At 52.3% G+C, this 21,620-nt stretch overlaps 1 protein-coding gene across 2 annotated transcripts; it reads left to right on the top strand.

Annotated features, from left to right (window-relative positions):
- The first annotated feature begins 206 nt into the window (after nucleotides 1–206).
- Nucleotides 207–21,557, top strand: clip1b (CAP-GLY domain containing linker protein 1b). Of its 2 annotated transcripts, XM_062484092.1 has the most exons (23): nucleotides 207–340; nucleotides 1,343–1,445; nucleotides 1,947–2,330; nucleotides 2,620–2,771; nucleotides 2,987–3,111; nucleotides 3,222–3,423; nucleotides 3,626–3,823; nucleotides 3,973–4,076; nucleotides 4,453–4,513; nucleotides 5,664–5,768; nucleotides 6,326–6,487; nucleotides 7,083–7,178; nucleotides 7,404–7,461; nucleotides 7,610–7,707; nucleotides 7,798–7,872; nucleotides 14,876–14,982; nucleotides 17,229–17,274; nucleotides 17,677–17,720; nucleotides 19,218–19,278; nucleotides 19,773–19,938; nucleotides 20,325–20,377; nucleotides 20,709–20,821; nucleotides 21,049–21,557. In XM_062484092.1, the coding sequence occupies exons 2-23, from the start codon at nucleotides 1,358–1,360 to the stop codon at nucleotides 21,281–21,283; spliced, it is 2,733 nt and encodes a 910-aa protein (XP_062340076.1). In that variant the 5' UTR covers nucleotides 207–340; nucleotides 1,343–1,357; the 3' UTR covers nucleotides 21,284–21,557. The 2 variants fall into 2 exon arrangements, with proteins under 2 accessions (XP_062340076.1, XP_062340077.1); XM_062484093.1 differs by lacking the exons at nucleotides 20,709–20,821; nucleotides 21,049–21,557 and having other exon boundaries at nucleotides 19,773–19,932; nucleotides 20,307–20,377.
- Nucleotides 21,558–21,620: the final 63 nt, after the last annotated feature.

Below are 21,620 nucleotides of genomic sequence, written 5' to 3'. Positions count from 1 at the left end.
TTCTTGTGGTTTCAAACTTTGCAAAAATCTGGAAAATTATTCTATGAAAAAGCTAGTAGTATGAGCCAGGTTCGAGAATCGAACAAAAATGATTGGGGGAGATAGTTTTGGATATGTTGACTGGAGTTAATAGAATAAAAAAGACCTCACGAGTCGGGTAGTAAATCAGAAATGCAATACCACCTACATCCACCGGGGCCGTTGCCTCATGCCGAGGGTGGGGGTCTTGTCTGCGATGATGGGAAGGGCTGTTCGAAGAGAAAACTAACGGGACAGGGTTGGGCGTACTATACCTTTACTGCTCTTACAAAACAAACCGCAATATTCGCCTACAGTGCAGGTAAGTAACATATAGCTAGATGGCTTGTTTCTGCATATTACCCACTTGTCACTGTCTCTTCGTCTCGTATATATTGCTAATATGGGGCTAACAGGCGTAGCTAGCTGTACCTCGCTTGGCATGACCAGCTAAATTCCGACAGGGAGTGTACGCAGAAACCTTGTAGATTCAGACTATTCTCTGGAATAAAACATATTTCAAGAAATCTTTGCATGTTGACAAATAAACGTCATTCAATATATCCAAATGCATATTTCTAAAACATACGCTACACGTACACAAATGCTGGTTAGTGTTGAATGTGTGACTTTAACGCAGAATGTGTGCGTAATGCTATTAATGTGAGCTAAACTATCACACTAACTACTGTTCTAATCCAGTTAATAGACTGAGCCAGATTTTTGACAGTGGCATTGCATGTATTGCATGCTCGCTCGCTTTGTTTTGGTCTACCAGGTGACACCCCTAGGCGGGGGAGGAGCGCTTTAAGGTCTTGCAATGGAAATTGGGGTGTTAACACACTTGGATTGGATGTTATGCGATAAAGCCGTTTTCAGCGTGTATCCCCTGGGTGCAGTGAGATTACAGCGAGATACTAATTTTAATAAGTGGGACTGGTGTTTTGCGCCAATACCTTCCCTTTTAATTCTATAGAAATTATCATTACAACATCTGTTTCTAAGATGACCAATAACGGTGTATTCATTTCATATTCATAATCAATACTAAGGGAGATGGAAGGCATTTTAAAGCATTTCTATTAACTGGGTAAGTACTTAGTGGTGGTCCACTGGCCTAGTCTGAACAAAGCTAGTAGTTTTCCTTTGTAGAGAGGCATACAGTTAAGGGGTATAGATTGACACACATATCCAAACATAAACATCTATTCTGGCACTTTTCTTCCAGCCTTGGTGGGGCATCAAGGTGGGTGGTGGGGAAGGCCTATAGCCCCCCAGCCTGATCAGGCTCAGCCCTCACACAGCTCTCCACCTCCTCCACCAGAACCAAGAAGAGACCATGAGCACAGGCAAGCCCAGCGGACTCAAACCCCCAAGCAAGATAGGCCGTCCTGCGGGGGCGCCCACCAAGACCTCCCCCTCCTCTGGTGAGCTGTTCACGGACTGGAGCCTGGGTCTCTCTCCCGCTTCTACATTGTTGACTTCCATGGCTTAAAAATACTCAAATGTGGCTGTTCAAATTTGAGTGAGTCAAGCTGCAGCCTGTAGGCTAGGGCATGGCATGTAGACTATCACGAGGGGATTTTCATGTACAGTGCTGTGATGTGTAGGGGAGTCAGGTGGCTGAGCGGTTAGGGAATCGGGCTAGTAATCAGAAGGTTGCCGGTTCGATTCGTGGCTGTGCGAAATGACGTTGTGTCCTTGGGCAAGGCACTTCACCCTGCTTGCCTCGGGGGAATGTCCCTGTACTTACTGTAAGTCGCTCTGGATAAGAGCGTCTGCTAAATGACTAAATGTAAATGTAAGAGCGTAAAGCAGTGAAAATAATCCTGAGAAGACTCAGCCTATGCACAACATACGCAAGGAAGTGATTGATGAAGTTGATTCCGTTAAATTCATCAGTTTTTCTCCCTTCGTTTTTAACGCAGCCGCTCCTAAGCCTCTCCCCCCCGAGAAGTCCCCTAACATCGTGACGTCCCCCACGCAAGATGGAGCAGGAGACTTCCAGCTGGGGGAGAGGGTCTGGGTCAACGGCAACAAGCCCGGCGTGGTGCAGTTTGTCGGGGCTACACAGTTTGCCCCTGGCCAGTGGGCGGGCATCGTCCTGGATGAGGCCATAGGGAAGAACGACGGCTCGGTGGCGGGGGTGAGGTACTTCCAGTGTGAGGACGGGAGGGGGATCTTCACACGACCCTCCAAGTTATCCAGGACCGCCCTTCCGGAGAAAGAGGCTAACGGAGGACAAGGCAGCCCGGCTCCGGGTGCTTCCGCCCTGGCCAACGCCGCTCCTGCGGCAGGGGCGGTCACCACTGGTAACAGTTATTCTTATTCGGGAATCATTTTAGCGACGAAGTAGGATGTCGTTCAGGATGTAGCTCGGTTAAGTGTGCGTAGCATGTAGGCTGAGGCCTTACAGTAGCGGCCCGGGTTTATATCTGACTTGGGCCCCTTTGCTGCATGTCTACCCCCCCCCTCTCTCTCTTCTTCCCCCTCCCTCTCCTCCTCTCCTCTCTCTCTCTCTCTCTCCATTTCCTGTCACAATCCACATACAAACTGTCCAATAAAGCGACCGTACGTACAGTGAACATGCTCTTGTTTTAGCCCAAAGTACGACCAACGCCGCCAGCTCCAGCACAGGCGCCAAGACCCCTCTGAACCGGACGCTGACCACCAGTGAGTCCGTGTCCAACCTGTCCGAGACGGACTCTGCCAAGAAGGCCAGGAGAGAACTCCGTCTGGGAGACCGTGTGCTGGTGAAGAGCCTTATATCCTATATATATTATATATGTATATATCCTATAGCCCTATATATATTACTGTTATATTCCTGTTGGATATATTTCTGAACCCTTTACATGAATATGTACTAAGTGTGTTTATGTCTCTCGCTCTCTCTCTCTGTCTCTCTCTGTCTCTCTCTCTCTGTCTCTCTCTGTCTCTGCGTCTCTGGCTCTGTCCTGTGGCCCAGGTGGGGGGCACCAAGGCAGGGGTGGTGAAGTTTCTGGGGGAGACGGATTTTGCCAAGGGGGAGTGGTGTGGGGTGGAGCTGGATGAGCCCCTTGGCAAGAACGACGGCGCCGTGGCAGGAACCAGGTGAGAGGAGAGCAGAGCCCAGCGAGGACAGTGATGTCACGAAAACCTCCGCCGCTGGATGTCGTAGGAGAGCTTCCAGTGTTCTCACGTGGTTTCCCCCCTGCCCTCAGGTACTTCCAGTGCCTGCCCAGGTACGGCCTGTTCGCCCCCGTCCACAAGGTGACACGGATCGGTTTCCCCTGCACCACGCCGACCAAGACCAAGTCCTCCCACAGGAGGTCCACCATGAAGACCAGCCCCAGCGCCTCCTCCATCAGCTCCCTCAGCTCCGTCACCTCCTCCGTCAGCGGGAAGCCCAGCCGCGCCGGCCTGGTGGGACACACACACACCTTACACGCACACACGATACACACCCACACAGTACGTACACACACACACAAACACAGGCCCGTATCGATCTCAGAGCGGAACCCTCCCTGTCTCTCTCTGTGCTGCTCGTACTTCTGACACGTCCCCCTCCCCCCCTCCTCCCCCTTTCCCCTCTCACCCCCCCCCCCCCCCACACACACCCCAGCTGACGGAGACCTCCGCCCGCTACGCCCGTAAGATCTCGGGCACCACGGCGCTGCAGGAGGCGCTGAAGGAGAAGCAGCAGCACATCGAGCAGCTGCTGGCCGAGAGGGACCTGGAGCGCTGCGAGGTCGCCAAGGCGACCAGCCACGCCGGGGAGGTGCAGCAGGAGCTGGGGCTGCTGAGGAAGGGGCAGGAGCAGGTGGGACGGGGGGGAAGGGGGAGCATGCTGGCTTGACCACCAAGGTGTTTCTCAGCTCTCTTCATGCTGGGCATTCACTGAAGGTTTCGACGTGTTTTTCTCCATCGATCTGTGTGTGTGTCTGTGTGTTTTGCATGTGTGTGTGTCAGTATGCCTTGGAGATGGAGGCCAAGCTGGACCAGCTGCGCGTCCTGGTGGAGACGGCCGACAGGGACAAGGTGGAGCTGCTGAACCAGCTGGAGGAGGAGAAGAGGTGGGTGACCAGGGAGGAGACGCTCCTCTCTCTCCTCTCGGGCGTGTCGCCGCTCTGACCGCTTCCTGTGGAGGAGAGAGAGAGCTGAGCCCTGTTCTCTCTCTCCCCCTCTCTCGCTCTCTCTCTCTCTCTCTCGCTCTCTCTCGCTCTCTCTCTCTCTCTCTCTCTCTCTCTCTCTCTCTCTCTCTCTCTCTCGCTCTCTCTCGCTCTCTCTCTCTCTCTCTCTCCCCCTCTCTCGCTCTCTCTCTCTCGCTCTCTCTCGCTCTCTCTCTCTCTCGCTCTCTCTCTCTCTCGCTCGCTCTCTCTCGCTCTCTCTCTCTCTCGCTCTCTCTCGCTCTCTCTCTCTCGCTCTCTCTCTCCCCCTCTCTCGGAACAGGAAGGTGGAGGATCTGCAGTTCAGCGTGGAGGAGGCCTGCATCACCAAGGGAGACCTGGAGGTAATGATGGAACTCGTCTTTTCGGATTCAAATAGAAACTGTCAACATTCCAGCTCTGGGCGTCCTCCACGACTCATCTTGTCTGTCAGGTGGTCGTTTTATCTAGAATATTCTGGTTCACCCCCAGGGCCCTAAGTCTGATTCAGAGTTTTGTTTGCTTAGGTCAGTATCTGGCAAATGTTGAGGCGTGTATACTGACAGCTTCAGTTTGGCTTTCTATGTCTTCAACTTTCTGTCGGTTAACGCCAATTCAGCTTGTTTCCCATCATCACTGACTTGCTTCTTTGATGACTTGTAAATTGAGCTGTTGAACTCTGTTACAAGACTCTTAGCTGGTTGTTAACACCGTGCTAGATGTCACCAGGTAGACTAGCGTGTTTGCTTGGTCTGATGAAGAAATGCTTTGTCCAACCGTTCGTCAAGCTTTGCCGCGTTCCTGCTTTGTTTTTTCACCATCGTTCAGTCATTCAGCTGTCAGTCATCACCTCCTCCTCTGTCCTCCTTCACAAGTCACCCTTTTCTTTCCCTCTCTCGTTTGATTCCATCCTGTAACTTGCTTTCTTTCGCTCTCTCATTTCTGATGTTCTGACCCCCAGTCCTATTCTTCCTCATCCTCCAATTTGCCTTCTGTTCCCGAGCTTTCTTTCTATCCTTTCTCACCCTTTAAAAAAAAAAAATCTCCATCCCCTCTCTTGTGGAAGAGGGGGAGGTCTCGAGTCTTGTCTCTCCACTGACACTGGGAGCAGAGAAAGAAGGGATGAAGGTGATGTCAGGGGTCAGAGGTCGTAAGGCTGTCTGAAGCCTGGCCGTGTCTCTGAGAGATGGGAGTGACCTTCACCAACAGTCCACCACTCCTCAGAACACAGTACGCACCACAGATCAACAGAACCGTGACAAAACACGTAAAACTGTTCTAATTCGACATAGAAAACCTTCAGAGCAGAACACTACCTGTCCTAAAGTCCAGGTGGAGGGTTTGGTGGTGGGGGTCGGGGGTCGGGGGTCGGAATCCCTCCGCAGGGGGGTGCTTCCTGTCCGGGCCTCGCCTCTGACATCACGGTCCATCCAGTCCCTGTGTGTGGCATGAAGCCGGCATGTCGCCGTGGCGTTGGTGTGTTCTCTTCCTCGTCTTCCTCTCTCTTACTAACAGACGCAGACCAAACTGGAGCATGCCCTCATTAAGGAGCTCGAGCAGAACCTGCTCTTTGAAAAAACCAAAGCTGAGAAACTCCAGAGGGACTTAGAGGACACTAGGGTAAATGCCGGAATCTTCTGTCCAGATAATGCTCCCAACACGACAGGACTGGGTGACGATAACATAAAGATGTTGATATGTCCATGATGCAGCATGTGTCACTGCTTGCGGCAGTGACAGGGGTGAGGATTGTGGGGGCGGGGGGTGACAGGGGTGAGGGTGTCACTGCTTGCGGCCAGGTCACCGACCTAATCACGGGTTATGTTTGATGATGTAGCTAAAGTCGTTCCACTGATCAGTAACCTGAAGGGTTTGCCCTGCCCTTAAAAATATGACTTTAGCAATCTCCATTTTAGTTGTAAAAGTGCCTAAATAACCTTTTACTGATTTGTGAATGACGTCACATTTGCCTTTCTTAGTGTTCTAGCGTTTCCAACGTTTACAAAAGTATTCTGTCAGATCTGTGTACTTAGCGCATCCACAGATCTAAAGGGGTTGATGCAACGTATGACGTCACCACGTAATCTAGCGACTTCTGATCAGATTTGTTGGTCGGCGCTGGACGCGTTTGTCTTGGGGGGGGTTTCCAGCGCTCTGACGGCCCCTCTCCCTGCCAGGTGGCCACGGTGTCCGAGCGCTCCCGCATCATGGAGCTGGAGAGGGAGCTGGACGAGCTGCAGATCAGACTGAGGTCCTCCCAGCAGACAGAGGGCGCTGTGTCCCTGTCCCAAGAGCAGCTCAGCCACCTCAAGGCCCAGGCCCAGGCACAGGAGAAAAAGGTGAGGGGGCGGGTGTTCTCTTCGTGTCAACCTCAGTATGAGCCAGAGGGCGTAGCCAAGGGGTAGGAAAATTTGTTCTAAGGCCTACCCAAAAAACGAAAATATCTCTGGAAAATGATGCACCGGGTTCACATCGCAAAGTAAATAAGTAAAAAAACTGCAAAGATGCCTATCCATATCTTTCTAGGCCGACACAAAAAGATGCTTCTGGCTCCGCCCCTGCTCTGAGCGTCTCTGTGGTAGAAAGTGTTGCAGTGGTTTCAGACCGTATCGCAGGTTTTCACAGCCACAGTGTTTTGAGTTCATTTGGAGCCCTTTCAGGTGGACTGGTTTGTTTTATTAGAGCTGGTGACTCATCTCAACCTCACCGAGAGCTGCCTTCATTCATTAGTTCCACACAGCCCTCAGGCCTGGCCTGGAGACCTATGTTTTGTGTTTGTGTGTGTGGTGTGTGTTTGTGTGATGTGGTGTGTCCGTGTGTGTGTGTAATGTGGTGTGTGGTGTGTCCACGTGTGTGTGTAATGTGGTGTGTGTGCGTGTGTGGTGTGTGTGTGTGGTGTGCGTGTCTCTAACCCGCCCTCCCTGTCCTCTGCAGATCAGTGAGCTGAGTGTGGATCTGGAAAACAAGCACAAGGAGCTGCTGTCTGCCCAGCAGGACAAGAGCTCCCTGGAGCTGCAGCTAACCTGCCTGGTGGGACACACACGCACACACACAAACACACACACACTACTCACACGCACAAACTCCCCCTGCTCCCTCTAGGTGGAGAGGCACGGGTTTGAGGATGCTGTGTTCGCAGACGGGACTCAGATCGTAGTTAATCAATTACAGCCAGCTCATGGGGGAAATGAAATAGGATTTTGAGTCCAGTGCTTCGGCTGTAGAGTGAGGTTTGTTTGCTTGTTCCGTCGCCAGGGAGAACGACTTGAAACGGCAGAGGAGGAGAACAGGAGGAAAGCACAAAGGCTACAAGGTAACCGTGCGTAGACCTCCCCCAGCGCCACTGTGTCACTGTACTACAGACGTCCCAGTAGGGTTTCACTCCCTCGGGCTTGTTATCATGAGATCTCTCAGCGACTACTCTGTGTGTGTGTGTGTGTGTGTGTGTGTGTCTTCGGCAGAGCTGGAGAGGAGTGTGGAGCAGGTGGGCAGAGACCTCCAGACCCAGAGAGAGGAAACCAAGCGTAGGGAGGAAGACCTCCAAGAGAGATTTGCACAGGTGTGTGTGTGTGTGTGAACACTAATATCAGTCGTTTATAAACTATAATGAATTGTATTATCTAATAATATTCTGATGAACCTCTTCCAGGTCACTAAAGCTTCAGGTGACTCCGCCCTGTCACGAGAGCAGCTGACCAATGAGAAGACGGCGCTGGAGGCTCAGGTGAGGAAGTGGTCCTGATGTGTGAAGGTGGATCTGGAGCTGGTGGTTCTCTACTGAGCACCGAGACAGCAGGTTGATGCTGCGGTCAGCTGGCTCTGTACGTGGGTGGGTGGGTGAGGGAGGATGAGAGAGGGTGAGAGAGGGTGAGGGAGGGTGAGGGAGGGTGAGAGAGGGTGAGGGAGGGTGAGGGAGGATGAGAGAGGGTGAGGGAGGGTGAGGGAGGGTGAGAGAGGGTGAGGGAGGGTGAGGGTGGGTGAGGGAGGGTGAGAGAGGGTGAGGGAGGGTGAGGGAGGGTGAGAGAGGGTGAGGGAGGGTGAGGGAGGGTGATGGAGGGTGAGAGAGGGTGAGGGAGGGTGAGAGAGGGTGAGAGAGGGTGATGGAGGGTGAGAGAGGGTGAGGGAGGGTGAGAGAGGGTGAGGGAGGGTGAGAGAGGGTGAGGGAGGGTGAGAGAGGGTGAGGGAGGGTGAGGGAGGGTGAGAGAGGGTGAGAGAGGGTGAGGGAGGGTGAGGGAGGGTGAGAGAGGGTGAGGGAGGGTGAGAGAGGGTGAGGGAGAGTGGGAGATGGAACAAACTCATAACTGTACTTTCTCAACCTACACTTTAACACGCATGGTGATTTGAGTACTGCACCTCACTTTGCATCGAGCTGCTCTGTGGCCCATGCAAAAGATGAGTTTGGTTCATCCTGTGTGCCCCGAACGCAGGCTCATCACTATACCAGTTCCTGCGTGTTATCTGGGTTATGACAATTATGACCGTGTCTTTTGGAATGCAAAGCAGGATTTAATGTGTTCTAGGTTAGTTTCTATGTCCTACATAGGAATCTTTTTGTGTGGTGTTGACATTAGGTTTACATCAGGGTCTGTATATGGCTTTATGACAGTGGAAGTGCCGGCTACATTACATTTACATTTAGCAGACGCTCTTATCCAGAGCGACTTACAGGAAGTACAGGGATATTCCCCAACGTCATTTTTCACGGCTCGGGAATCGAACCGGCAACCTTCTGATTGGTAGCCCGATTCCCTAACTGCTCAGCCATCTGACCCCCCTTGGCTATCACACAACCTTTCGTGACCAGTTCTACCCGCTATCTCCCACGCTCTCTGATTTCTGACGCTCTCGTCCTCCTCTCTCTTATTCACTCCTTTGTTCATTCCGTCATCTTTTCTTTCTGTGTTTACCTGCAGCCTTGACTGTCCTCTCTTTCTTTCTCTCCCTCTCTCTTCCTCTCTCATTCTGTCTCTCCTCTCTCTCCCTCTCATTCTCCCTCTCCCTCTCTCTTCCTCTCTCCCTCTCTCCCTCTTCCTCTCTCATTCTGTCTCTCCTCTCTCTTCCTCTCTCCCTCTCTCCCTCTCTCTCTTCCTCTCATTATGCCTCTCCCTCTCTCTTCCTCTCTCCCTCTCCTCTCTCTTCCTCTCTCCCTCTCTGTCTCTCTCTCTTCCTCGTGGCCGGGGCCGTAGTGAAGCCAGCTGGTTGTTTGTTCCAGATGGTCAGTGTGATGACACCGGGGGAAATAGAGATGGGGGGATTAGAGTGGACAACACACCCACACACTCTCAAACACACCCCTTACACACTGTAAAACATACACACACACTCTCAAACACACCCCTTACACACTGTAAAACATACACACACACTCTCAAACACACCCCTTACACACTGTAAAACATACACACACACTCTCAAACACACCCCTTACACACTGTAAAACATACACACACACTCTCAAACACACCCCTTACACACTGTAAAACATACACACACACTCTCAAACACACCCCTTACACACTGTAAAACATACACACACACTCTCAAACACACCCCTTACACACTCTCAAACACACACACACACACTCACAAACACACACAATCAATTTGTCTTTTTTAATTTTGGAGCTCTGCTATCCCACTTCAGCACAACAACACATAGCAATTTTCCAAACTGGTTTCACCAAAACAGAAGCTTTAAAGTTGCTGTTGGGCTCTTAGTGCTTCGACCAGAAACCGATTAAAAAATGTCATGCTCAGTTGCTGCGTGTGACTGAGGCTGAACTCGACAGAGGCAGAGTTTTGGAGGGAGAGAGGCGGATAAAGATCAAGAGGCCTTGAGGCAGAGATCAGATTTAGCATTTATCAGATTATATAAAAATCCTTTTAAAGTAAGACTGACACGGGGAGTGAAGAGTACACACACACACACACACACACAGACACACACACACACGCACATACACTCATGCACACACACGCACACACACACACGCACACACGCACACACAGACACACACACACACGCACATACACTCATGCACACACACGCACATAGACACATGCACACACACACACACACACACACAGACACACACACACACGCACATACACACATGCACACACACGCACATAGACACATGCACACACGCACACACACGCACACGCACACACGCACACACGCGCGCACACACACATCTTCCTGAACCACACTAGGGATGCACTTAGGACTGTCTCCTCTCTTCTCCTGTGCGCCCGCAGGCTGTGATGTAACCCTGCACATGTCGGTGTGAGCCGTGACGGCTGTGCGTGTGTGTGTGTGTGTGTGTGTGTGCGTGTGGGTGTGTGCGTGTGTGTGTGTGTGCGTGTGGGTGTGTGCGTGTGGGTGTGTGTGTGTGTGTGTCACGCCTGACTGAAGACAACATTGCCAGAGTTTACAGGCTGCAAAGGCTGTAATGATGGTTTCCATCGCTATTTATATTACCTTTGTGTGTGCGTGTGTGTGTGTGTGAAGCACAGCTAACACATTTTGGTCAGGGTTAAACAGGTGATCAAAATGCAGCAATAACAGTGTACTCAGTTGGACCCAGTGACGGTTGACCAGAGACCTGTCTGAGGGGGAACTGTGTCGCTCCAGACCGCTGGGGTCTGGAGAAGAAAACCAAGTCCAGGAAAGACAGCGACTCTCAGAGAGAGAGAGGGAGAGAGGGGGAGAGGGAGGGAGGGAGGGAGGGAGGGAGGGAGGGAGGGAGGGAGGGAGGGAGGGAGGGAGGGAGGGAGGGAGGGAGGGAGGGAGGGAGAGAGAGGGAGAGAGCCCAGCACAGAGTGGGGGTGGTTGAGGGAGGAGCTTATCAGCTTACATAATGAGGGTGATACGCTCCAACGCATGTGTAACGGCAGCTTTCTCTTCCTCTCTCTCTCTCTCTCCCTCTCTCCCTCTCTCTCTCTCTCTCTCTCTCTCTCTCTCTCTCTCTCTCTCTCTCTCTCTCCCTCTCTCCCTCTCTCTCTCTCTCACCCTCTGTCAGGCGTGCACAGCAGGGGGTGGGAACTGATGGTTTATTGATGGCATGCTTGCGTTAGTCTGTGTGTGCTGTAGAGAGGGAAGCACATTAGCAGACTGCTACAGAGAAAAAGAGAGAGAGAGAGAGAGACTGTGTGTGTTCCTGCTGGCATACCCAGAGCCAGGACTGTGAGGACAGAGACAGCCGGCCGGGCATGGACCTAGCTGCTCTCCAGCACGGCTTCTCCCCGAGCAGCAGCTAGCCCAGCAGCAGTTGGCCCTCTCACTGCCAGGTAACCTGCAGGAATTCCCAGGCAGTCTAGGAGCTGTGTGGAGGGTGCTGTGTGGAGGGTGCTGTGTGGAGGGTGCTGTGTGGAGGGAGCTGTGTGGAGGGTGCTGTGTGGAGGGAGCTGTGTGGAGGGTGCTGTGTGGAGGGAGCTGTGTGGAGGGTGCTGTGTGGAGGGTGCTGTGTGGAGGGTGCTGTGTGGAGGGAGCTGTGTGGAGGGTGCTGTGTGGAGGGTGCTGTGTGGAGGGAGCTGTGTGGAGGGAGCTGTGTGGAGGGAGCTGTGTGGAGGGTGCTGTGTGGAGGGTGCTGTGTGGAGGGTGCTGTGTGGAGGGAGCTGTGTGGAGGGTGCTGTGTGGAGGGTGCTGTGTGGAGGGAGCTGTGTGGAGGGAGCTGTGTGGAGGGTGCTGTGTGGAGGGTGCTGTGTGGAGGGTGCTGTGTGGAGGGAGCTGTGTGGAGGGTGCTGTGTGGAAGGAGCTGCGTGGAGGGTGCTGTGTGGAGGGTGCTGTGTTGAGGGTGCTGTGGAGGGTGCTGTGCGGAGGGTGCTGTGTTAACTGCTTGTGAAGAACCACGCTGGGCTTATCTGTGCTGGACAGACCCCGGTCACGTCTCCCTCCCTCCCTTTCCTCCTCCCTCCTTCTCCTCTCGTGGTCCGTCCGTCAGGACAGGGTGTGTGAGGGAGCTGGCAGACAGATTAAACTGTTGGTTGGGGGGGGGGGTTCTGAGGAGAATTTGTCATTGGTGCCGGTTTATTTTTAGATCATTTATTCTGTTGTAGGAATCTGGGTCTGTTTGTTTTGTGTTTTGTGTGTGTGTCAAGACAGATGTTTTGGGATTATCTTCTGCAGCATGGACAGGCTTCAGTCGTCAGAATCTGTTACAGAGACTAAACACACGCTGCCCCACTCAGTCTGACAGCATAGAGGGGAGCGCAGAAGAGAGTGTGTGTGTGTGTGTTCTGTTCCATGTGTTTCTCGGCCTCGCGATGTAAACAAACGACAGCATCCTTCATCTCCACTCCCATACAGACAGTAAAAAAGAAGCCTTGACATGAAAGGAATCGTGATGACTCTTGATAGAGGACTTTTCATTCCGGTCCAGCGAACACATCGATTTGGATTTCCAATTTTCCATTGACTTTGAATGCCGTCAGCATCAGTAAGAATTCAATCGTTGAGGCGTCCTCTTTCAGAGCTGGTCTGGTCGTAGCCCCGGTGGATGTGTGTGTCTGTAGGGCTGTTGTTCAGGGTGGATGTGTGTGTCTGTAGGGCTGTTGTTCAGGGTGGATGTGTGTGTCTGTAGGGCTGTTGTTCAGGGTGGATGTGTGTGTCTGTAGGGCTGTTGTTCAGGGTAGGTGTGTGTGTCTGTAGGGCTGTTGTTCAGGGTGGATGTGTGTGTCTGTAGGGCTGTTGTTCAGGGTGGATGTGTGTGTCTGTAGGGATGTTGTTCAGGGTGGATGTGTGTGTCTGTAGGGCTGTTGTTCAGGGTGGATGTGTGTGTCTGTAGGGCTGTTGTTCAGGGTGGATGTGTGTGTCTGTAGGGCTGTTGTTCAGGTGGATGTGTGTGTCTGAAGGGCTGTTGTTCAGGGTGGATGTGTGTGTCTGTAGGGCTGTTGTTCAGGTGGATGTGTGTGTCTGTAGGGCTGTTGTTCAGGGTGGATGTGTGTGTCTGAAGGGCTGTTGTTCAGGGTGGGTGTGTGTGTCTGTAGGGCTGTTGTTCAGGTGGATGTGTGTGTCTGAAGGGCTGTTGTTCAGGGTAGGTGTGTGTGTCTGTAGGGCTGTTGTTCAGGGTGGATGTGTGTGTCTGAAGGGCTGTTGTTCAGGGTGGGTGTGTGTGTCTGTAGGGCTGTTGTTCAGGGTAGGTGTGTGTGTCTGTAGGGCTGTTGTTCAGGGTGGATGTGTGTGTCTGTAGGGCTGTTGTTCAGGGTGGATGTGTGTGTCTGTAGGGATGTTGTTCAGGGTGGATGTGTGTGTCTGTAGGGCTGTTGTTCAGGGTGGATGTGTGTGTCTGTAGGGCTGTTGTTCAGGGTGGATGTGTGTGTCTGTAGGGCTGTTGTTCAGGTGGATGTGTGTGTCTGAAGGGCTGTTGTTCAGGGTGGATGTGTGTGTCTGTAGGGCTGTTGTTCAGGTGGATGTGTGTGTCTGTAGGGCTGTTGTTCAGGGTGGATGTGTGTGTCTGAAGGGCTGTTGTTCAGGGTGGGTGTGTGTGTCTGTAGGGCTGTTGTTCAGGTGGATGTGTGTGTCTGAAGGGCTGTTGTTCAGGGTAGGTGTGTGTGTCTGTAGGGCTGTTGTTCAGGGTGGATGTGTGTGTCTGAAGGGCTGTTGTTCAGGGTGGGTGTGTGTGTCTGTAGGGCTGTTGTTCAGGTGGATGTGTGTGTCTGAAGGGCTGTTGTTCAGGGTAGGTGTGTGTGTCTGTAGGGCTGTTGTTCAGGGTGGATGTGTGTGTCTGTAGGGCTGTTGTTCAGGGTGGATGTGTGTGTCTGTAGGGCTGTTGTTCAGGGTGGGTGTGTGTGTCTGTAGGGCTGTTGGGAGAGCTCTGATGTAGGAACCAGCCTGTCTCCCTCGCAGGAGAGTCCAGAAGCTGGGAAGATGTTCACCTCTGACGGTTGAACGTCCACATAACTGATATCTGTTATTCTAATATCGTGGTGGAAATCTCGAAGGAATCCAAAATTGGTAACAGAGCTATTTTCGGCGCCTGCTTTTCTCAGTGGGCTTAAGAGACCAGATTAGACTTGTTTGTTGAGGATTTCAACAGACAGGGGTTCCTCCCCTGTGTACAGCGTCTTTGGGAATACAAACGATCTCGCAAATATCTGCTGACCCAGAATCTCTCTTCTCCTGATGGGTCTGGAAGATGTTAATTCTCCAGGATATTGTCCTTTTGCCATAAGCGAAACACAACAAACGCACGTTCCCTTTATTAGTATAGAAACAACTCCCACATGCTGACGGTTATTTGACAGACAGAAAATCGGATGAGTTTGGTCTGTGTTCACTGATGAGGACGCTGTTCCTGCAGCGTGTCTGTGTGGCTGCTGTCTGGAGAACGTGTGCGACTAAGAACCATGAAAAAGGTCTTTATCCTCCAGTGATGTGGCTTGTTTGATGTTTGTCAAAGCAGCTGTCTCTCTCTCTCTCCCTCCTCTCTCTCTCTCTCTCTCTCTCTCTCTCTCTCTCTCTCTCTCTCTCTCTCTCTCTCTCTCTCTCTCTCTCTCTCTCTCTCTCTCTCCCTCCTCTCTCTCTCTCTCTCTCGCTCTCTCTCTCTCTCTCTCTCTCTGTCTCTCTCTCTCTCTCTCTCTCTCTGTCTCTCTCTCTCTCTCTCCCTCCTCTCTCTCTCTCCCTCCTCTCTCTCTCGCTCTCTCTCTCTCCCTCCTCTCGCTCTCGCTCTCGCTCTCTCTCTCTCTCTCTCTGTCTCTCTCTCTCTATCTCTCTCTCCCTCCTGCAGCTGGAGGTTCTGAAGCAGCAACACTCCAGATCCCAGGAAGAGCTCCACCTGTCCCAGCAGCGCAGCGCCTCGGAGAACCAGCGCATCGGAACCCTCTGCAAGGAAATGTGAGTAGAGTGAAGGTGACGGCCAGGGTTCTGGAGGTGACGGTTCTAAAGCTGATGATTCTGGAGGTGATGGTTCTGGAGCTGATGGTTCTGGATGGTTCTAAAGCTGATGATTCTGGAGGTGATGGTTCTGGAGCTGATGGTTCTGGATGGTTCTAAAGCTGATGGTTCTGGAGCTGATGTTTCTGGATGGTTCTGGAGCTGATGGTTCTAGAGCTGATGGTTCTGGATGGTTCTAAAGCTGATGGTTCTAGAGCTGATGGTTTTAGAGTTCCACAGCAGAGGGTTCTGCATGCATGCAGAGTGGGAGGACAGTGTGGAATCATGCAGGAGAGGGAAACACGTTGGATTGCGCAACTTATGTCAGAGCTATGAATATGTCATGACACCACATAGAGCAGATGAGCCTGCGGAGAAGAGTCGAGGACACGTGTGTGTGTGTGCAGGTCATTATGTATGTGTGTGCAGGAAGGCTATGCATGAGTGTGTGTGCTTGCTGGTACACGTGTGCATGTGTGTTCTATGAGAGTGTGTGTGTGTGTGTGTGTCGTGGGAGACCTATCTTTATGCAGCCGAGCCCCCTGTGAGTCATCCGAGCCCGTTGCTGTGACGACAGAGGGCAGGTGGATACGACTGAACAACGCGTCAGTGTGCATCCGGCAGGGGCGGTGCTGGGCCAGACGAGAGCTTCCATACAGCCCAGAGAAAAGACAGGACAGAATGACGTCCATCTCTTCTGTCAGGAGAAGAAAGGAGGGCTGTTTATCTCCTCCTTTCCTTGAATAAGACACGCAAGTCCTTTCAAATCTCTCCACAAACATTTCCTATTTTTAAACCCATTGCTGTATTACACAGTTTTGTGTAGAGAGAAATTTCACACACACACACGTACTGGCGCTCACACACACGTACTAGCACACACACACACACACACGTAGTAGCACACACACGTACTGGCACACACACACACGTACTGGCACACACACACACACGTACTGGCACACACGTACTGGCACACACACACACACGTACTGGCACACACACACACGTACTGGCACACACACACACACGTACTGGCACACACACACACGTACTAGCACACACACACATGTACTGGCACACACACACACACACACACACACGTACTGGCACACACACACATGTACTGGCACACACACACACACGTACTGGCACACACACACACGTACTAGCACACACACACATGTACTGGCACACACACACACACACACACACACACGTACTGGCACACACACACATGTACTGGCACACACACACACATGTACTGGCACACACACACATGTACTGGCACACACACACACACACACATGTACTGGCACACACACACACACTTGCACTCCATCCTCAAAAAGCTCTGCGTCCTTCCCCAGCCCTCTGGGAAGGTTACGCAATCCTGCCTGCATCCAGCTCCGCCTGGCTCCAACATGGCCGCCCTGCTCCTGATGACCTCAGAGGAGGGAGGGAGGAGGGAGGGTGAGAGAGAGAGAGAGAGAGAGAAAGAGAGAGAGAGAGAGAGAGAGAGAGAGAGAGAGAGAGAGAGAGAGAGAGAGAGAGAGAGAGAGAGAGAGAGAGACCATAGTGTGTGTGTGTGTATGAGACAGACTATAGTGTGTGTGTGTGTGCAGCTCTGTGCGGTCAGAGACATCTCGTCGGGAGAACAGCTGGATGCTGTTCTGTTGATGCTCTGATGTTGTTGAATGTGTGTGTGTGTACGTGCCTGAGAGGGCTGGGATTACACAGCCTGGAGGCACTGCCTTGTGGAGGCACTGCCTTGTGGAGGCACTGCCTTGTGGAGGCACTGCCTTGTGGAGGCACTGCCTTGTGGAGGCACTGCCGTGTGGAGGCACTGCCGTGTGGAGGCACTGCCGTGTGGAGGCACTGCCGTGTGGAGGCACTGCCTTGTGGAGGCACTGCCGTGTGGAGGCACTGCCTTGTGGAGGCACTGCCTTGTGGAGGCACTGTGGTCCGGCCTGGAAGCGGGCTCTCCCATCATTGTTTGATTCGTTTTTATTTCAGGTTTACTTACTTACTTACTTACTTCAGGTTTGCTGGTTTGTTTCCTAGATTTGCCATTCAAACTTTAAGCTGTATGCCTCGAGTGAATGGGGACTGAAAACTTTCAGTTCTGTAATTCCTTTCACCTTGATTTAGACAATTATCTCCCCCCGCCTCTCCCTCCCTCCCTCCCCCCCTCTCTCTGTTCGTAGTGAGGATCTGAAGCTGGCCTCTCAGAAGTCTCAGCGTCTAGAGGAGGTAGGATGGTTCAAATCCCTCCCATACCCCATTAGAGATGATAAGCACAGCATGCATGACCCATCTGCATGTTACTGTGACTCAGATGTGAAGACGGGGTTTATAGGAGACCGTCTACCTGCTGTGACTGTACTGGAGCTCAGAGGGGTTTAACCTGGGTTTATCTGTCTGTGTGTGTGGTCTGTGTATCTCTGTCCTGTCTGTGTCTGTGTGTGTCTGTCTGTCTGTCTGTCTGTCTGTCTGTGTGTATCTGTGTGTGTGTGTGTCTGTGTGTGTGTGTGTGTGTCTGTGTCTGTGTGTGTCTGTGTGTGTGTATCTGTCCTGTCTGTGTGTGTGTGTGTGTGTATCTGTCCTTTTTGTGTCTGTGTGTGTGTGTCTGTGTGTGTCTGTGTCCTTTTACAGCACAACGTGGAGCACAACCACCAGCAGCCCGACATGAGAGACAGGTGAGGCACTCAGTATGTCAGAATGTCCCCTGCGCTTTAAAACAAGGTGACAAGGTTTTGGACCGTATTTCTCAAGCCTCAGTCCCTCGTTAACGCTCTGTAGCTAGTGGTGTCTCTTTTAGATTTGTTTCTCAGATTAAAATCCTGAGGGTAAGGTGAGAATGTTTGCGGTCTGCGAATCCCCTTCCAACGTTCATCCTCCAGTCTTAGCACAGCCTCGTTTCCCTCCGCCCTGTGATCTGAGGATTAGGCCTTCACCTTAGTGCTGTACATCTCTCTCACACTGCTAATGAGACTGGAGAGATGGAGCTGAGGCCAGTCCGAAGAGGAGAGAGGGATGGAGAGGAGCGAGGGATGGAGAGGAGAGAGGGATGGAGAGGAGAGAGGAGAAGAACGAGAGAGAGTGGGGATGGTGTGAGAGAGGGAAAAGAGCAAAGATGATTTTCTAAAACGGGAGAGGGGAGAGAAGAGTTGTAAAGGTTATTTAAGCCAGAGGCGAATGATGAGGGGATGGATAATTAGAGCAGAACTAATTTCTCTGGAGAGAGATACTATCCCTGCCTTTTTCAGGTGAATATTCACGGCAGGGGAGACAGATCAAACTGAGAAACAAGCAGTCTGGCAGGGTGACTTGTCAGATGACGAGGCAGACAGGCAGGCATACATGCAGGCAGGGAGACAGGCTGTCCAGTGGGTCACTGGCCAGCCTGATTCACACACTGACGTTAACAGTGAAAGGTTTTCTGTGTTCAGTGCCGTGGACAGAATGGCTGTGTCCACGACACTGGCTTTATTTAGAGTAAGACGTCAAAGCTCCCTGATGTGACCTAAGTCTACTTAAGTGAAAGGGGCACTGTCAGGTTAATCCATAGTTTTTTATTTAGGTTGATACTCCCTCTTATAATCCTTGGGAGTTCAGCACGTGTATTAATATAGGCCTGTTATTTGAGCATAGCTTAACAAGTTAGTGTGTTTGAGAGAAGTGTGATTTAATGCGGTTTCGACGAAACTTCTACTTCAGCTGTGGCTTTAAACAGCGGGAACTCTTTCCTGGTGCGTAGTGAGACACAGCAAAAGTCGTGGCCTTCCTCTGGAAGTCCCTGAGAGGGCTGTGCCTCTGGGCTAACAGCTCTCCTGTTCCCCTTCAGAGGGCTGTGCCTCTGGGCTAACAGCTCTCCTGTTCCCCTTCAGAGGGCTGTGCCTCTGGGCTAACAGCTCTCCTGTTCCCCTTCAGAGGGCTGTGCCTCTGGGCTAACAGCTCTCCTGTTCCCCTTCAGAGGGCTGTGCCTCTGGGCTAACAGCTCTCCTGTTCCCCTTCAGAGGGCTGTGCCTCTGGGCTAACAGCTCTCCTGTTCCCCTTCAGAGGGCTGTGCCTCTGGGCTAACAGCTCTCCTGTTCCCCTTCAGAGGGCTGTGCCTCTGGGCTAACAGCTCTCCTGTTCCCCTTCAGAGGGCTGTGCCTCTGGGCTAACAGCTCTCCTGTTCCCCGGCCCCACAGGGAAACATTGTCACATCAAGACCAGGAGAAGGAGATGGAGCTGGAGACACTGAGGAACGAGGTACACACACACACACACACTCACTCACACACACACACTCTCACTCAGACTCTCTCGCACACAAACATTTCTCTCTCACACACTCACACACTCACACTCAGACTCTCTCACACACAAACATCTCTCTCACACACACACACACACACACACTCACACTCTTACTCAGACTCTCTCACACACAAACATCTCTCACACACTCACACACTCACACTCAGACTCTCTCACACACAAACATCTCTCACACACACACACACACACTCACACTCTTACTCAGACTCACTCACACACAAACATCTCTCTCTCACTCACACACACACACACACACACACACAGATAAACATCTCCACACGTGCGCGTACACACGTGCGCTAAGCCTCCTCTGAAAGCCTCACCCTCTCCCTGGAGCACCGGTTCTTTCACCCTCACCAGGACACGACGAACGCCGGCCTCTCACAGCACGTCTTCACACTCGCGTCGCCCCTCTCTCTCTGTAGATCGCCGTGCTGCGGGGTGAAAACGCCACGGCGAAGACCCTGCAGGTTGCCGTGGAGACCCTGGAGAGAGACAAGACCCGGCTCCAGACACGCGTCCACAGCCTGGAGCAGAGGCTCCTGGGAAGGCAGGCGTCCGAGGGAGGGGACAGTGGAGTCCCGTCTTCAGGTGAACATGTCGGCCTTGGGTGCTTTGGTGCCGCGGAACCCTCGTCGATCGATGTGCTTTTGAATGAGAAATGTCGCTGTGGAAATGTATTAAGCTTCCCTCTTAACTCTGTGCAAATGTATCTAGTTGTAAAGTAATTGTGGTAGATAAATGTAGTGAACTAGGCCCAGCTGCTGATGGGTTAAAGGTCGTTGTCGGGTAAGTTATGGCCTGGTGGTTGGGAACAGAGGAAAACTGAGTTTGCGTATCGTGACGAGGTCGAGGTCGCCAAAGGTCGACCCAACCATGTTTTCCGTCGACCTGCGTGGCTAGACAGGACGTCTGTGCTGAGGTCGTGAGATCAGGGTGTCCTGGCTGGGTGTGCTGACTGTGATGTGACCCTGCAGGTGACCCTGCTCTGGACCAGCTGAGAGAAGAGAAGGAGTTTGCTGAGGGACAGGTATGACGACCAGAAACACACTGACATCCAGTTCTTCACTACAAAAACGCTGTATAACAATTAAGGGGAAAAATACTAGTTGTGAGCTTACTCATGCTTACAACAAGTATATTTGGCTGCCAGTGAACGTTAACTTAAATGAAGTCACTAGATAAGCCATTTAAACTAGACACAAGTCCAAATGTATTTAAAATCCAACAAGATTTTTACACTCGTTGGATAACGTGGCACACGTTAGATGGCCAGTGTTTGCCGTGTTGGTGCCCTGGTTCCTCCATCCTGTGGACGTGGTGTAGCGGGGGGGTGACTTGCTCTCTTCTCCTGTCGTCAGATCAACTTCCTGAACAGCGTCATTGTGGACCTGCAGAGGAAGAACGAGGAGCTCAAGGTCAAGCTGAAGAAGATGGTACTGGCCGAGTTCAACGGCAACGATGGCACCGACGGGTGAGTCTCACTTCCTCTCATCCTCCCTCATCCCCTCACCCTCTCTCATCCTCCCTCATTCCCTCACCCTCTCTCACTCTCCCTCATCCTCCCTCATTCCCTCACTCTCCCTCATTCCCTCACCCTCCCTCACTCTCTCCCCCTCCCTCACTGTCTCCCCCTCCCTCACTATCTTTCCCTCCCTCACTCTCTCTCACCCTCTCCCCCTTCCCCCATCTCCCCCTCAGGCTGGAGGAGGGGCTGTCCAAGCGGGAGAAGAAGCCCCCGCCCCGCCTCTTCTGCGACATCTGCGACTGCTTCGACCTCCACGACACGGAGGACTGCCCCACCCAGGCCCAGAGCCCCGACTCGGTCCCCCACTCCTCCCACCACGGCAACCCCTCCGACCAGCGGCCCTACTGTGACATCTGCGAGGCCTTCGGACACGCCACCGAGTCCTGCAACGACGACCAGACCTTTTAGAACCCTCTACACCTTCTAGAACCCTCTACGCCTTCTAGAACATTCTAGAACCCTCTACATCTTCTAAAACATTCTAGAACCCTCTGCGCCTTCTAAAACCCTCTGCACCTTCTAGAACCCTCGACACCTTCTAGAACTTTCTACACCCACGGTCTGCAACCAACCCCACTTCTGTAATCCCCTCCCTCTCTCCCTTTTGGCACTCATACCCTTCCTTTAGCCACCTCCTGTATACTGCGTACTTCCCTTAGCGTCTTTCTGCACTACCTCATGCGTACTACTCCAGCCCCCTTGACTCACCCATACCCAGCTCCTCCCCACTAGCCTGGTACCAGGC

This window comes from Osmerus eperlanus, chromosome 18 (genome assembly GCF_963692335.1).
Source record: "Osmerus eperlanus chromosome 18, fOsmEpe2.1, whole genome shotgun sequence".
Taxonomy (NCBI): Eukaryota; Metazoa; Chordata; class Actinopteri; order Osmeriformes; family Osmeridae; genus Osmerus; species Osmerus eperlanus.
Note: the sequence above shows the minus strand (reverse complement) of the source record. Positions and strands in the feature narration are given on the sequence as shown.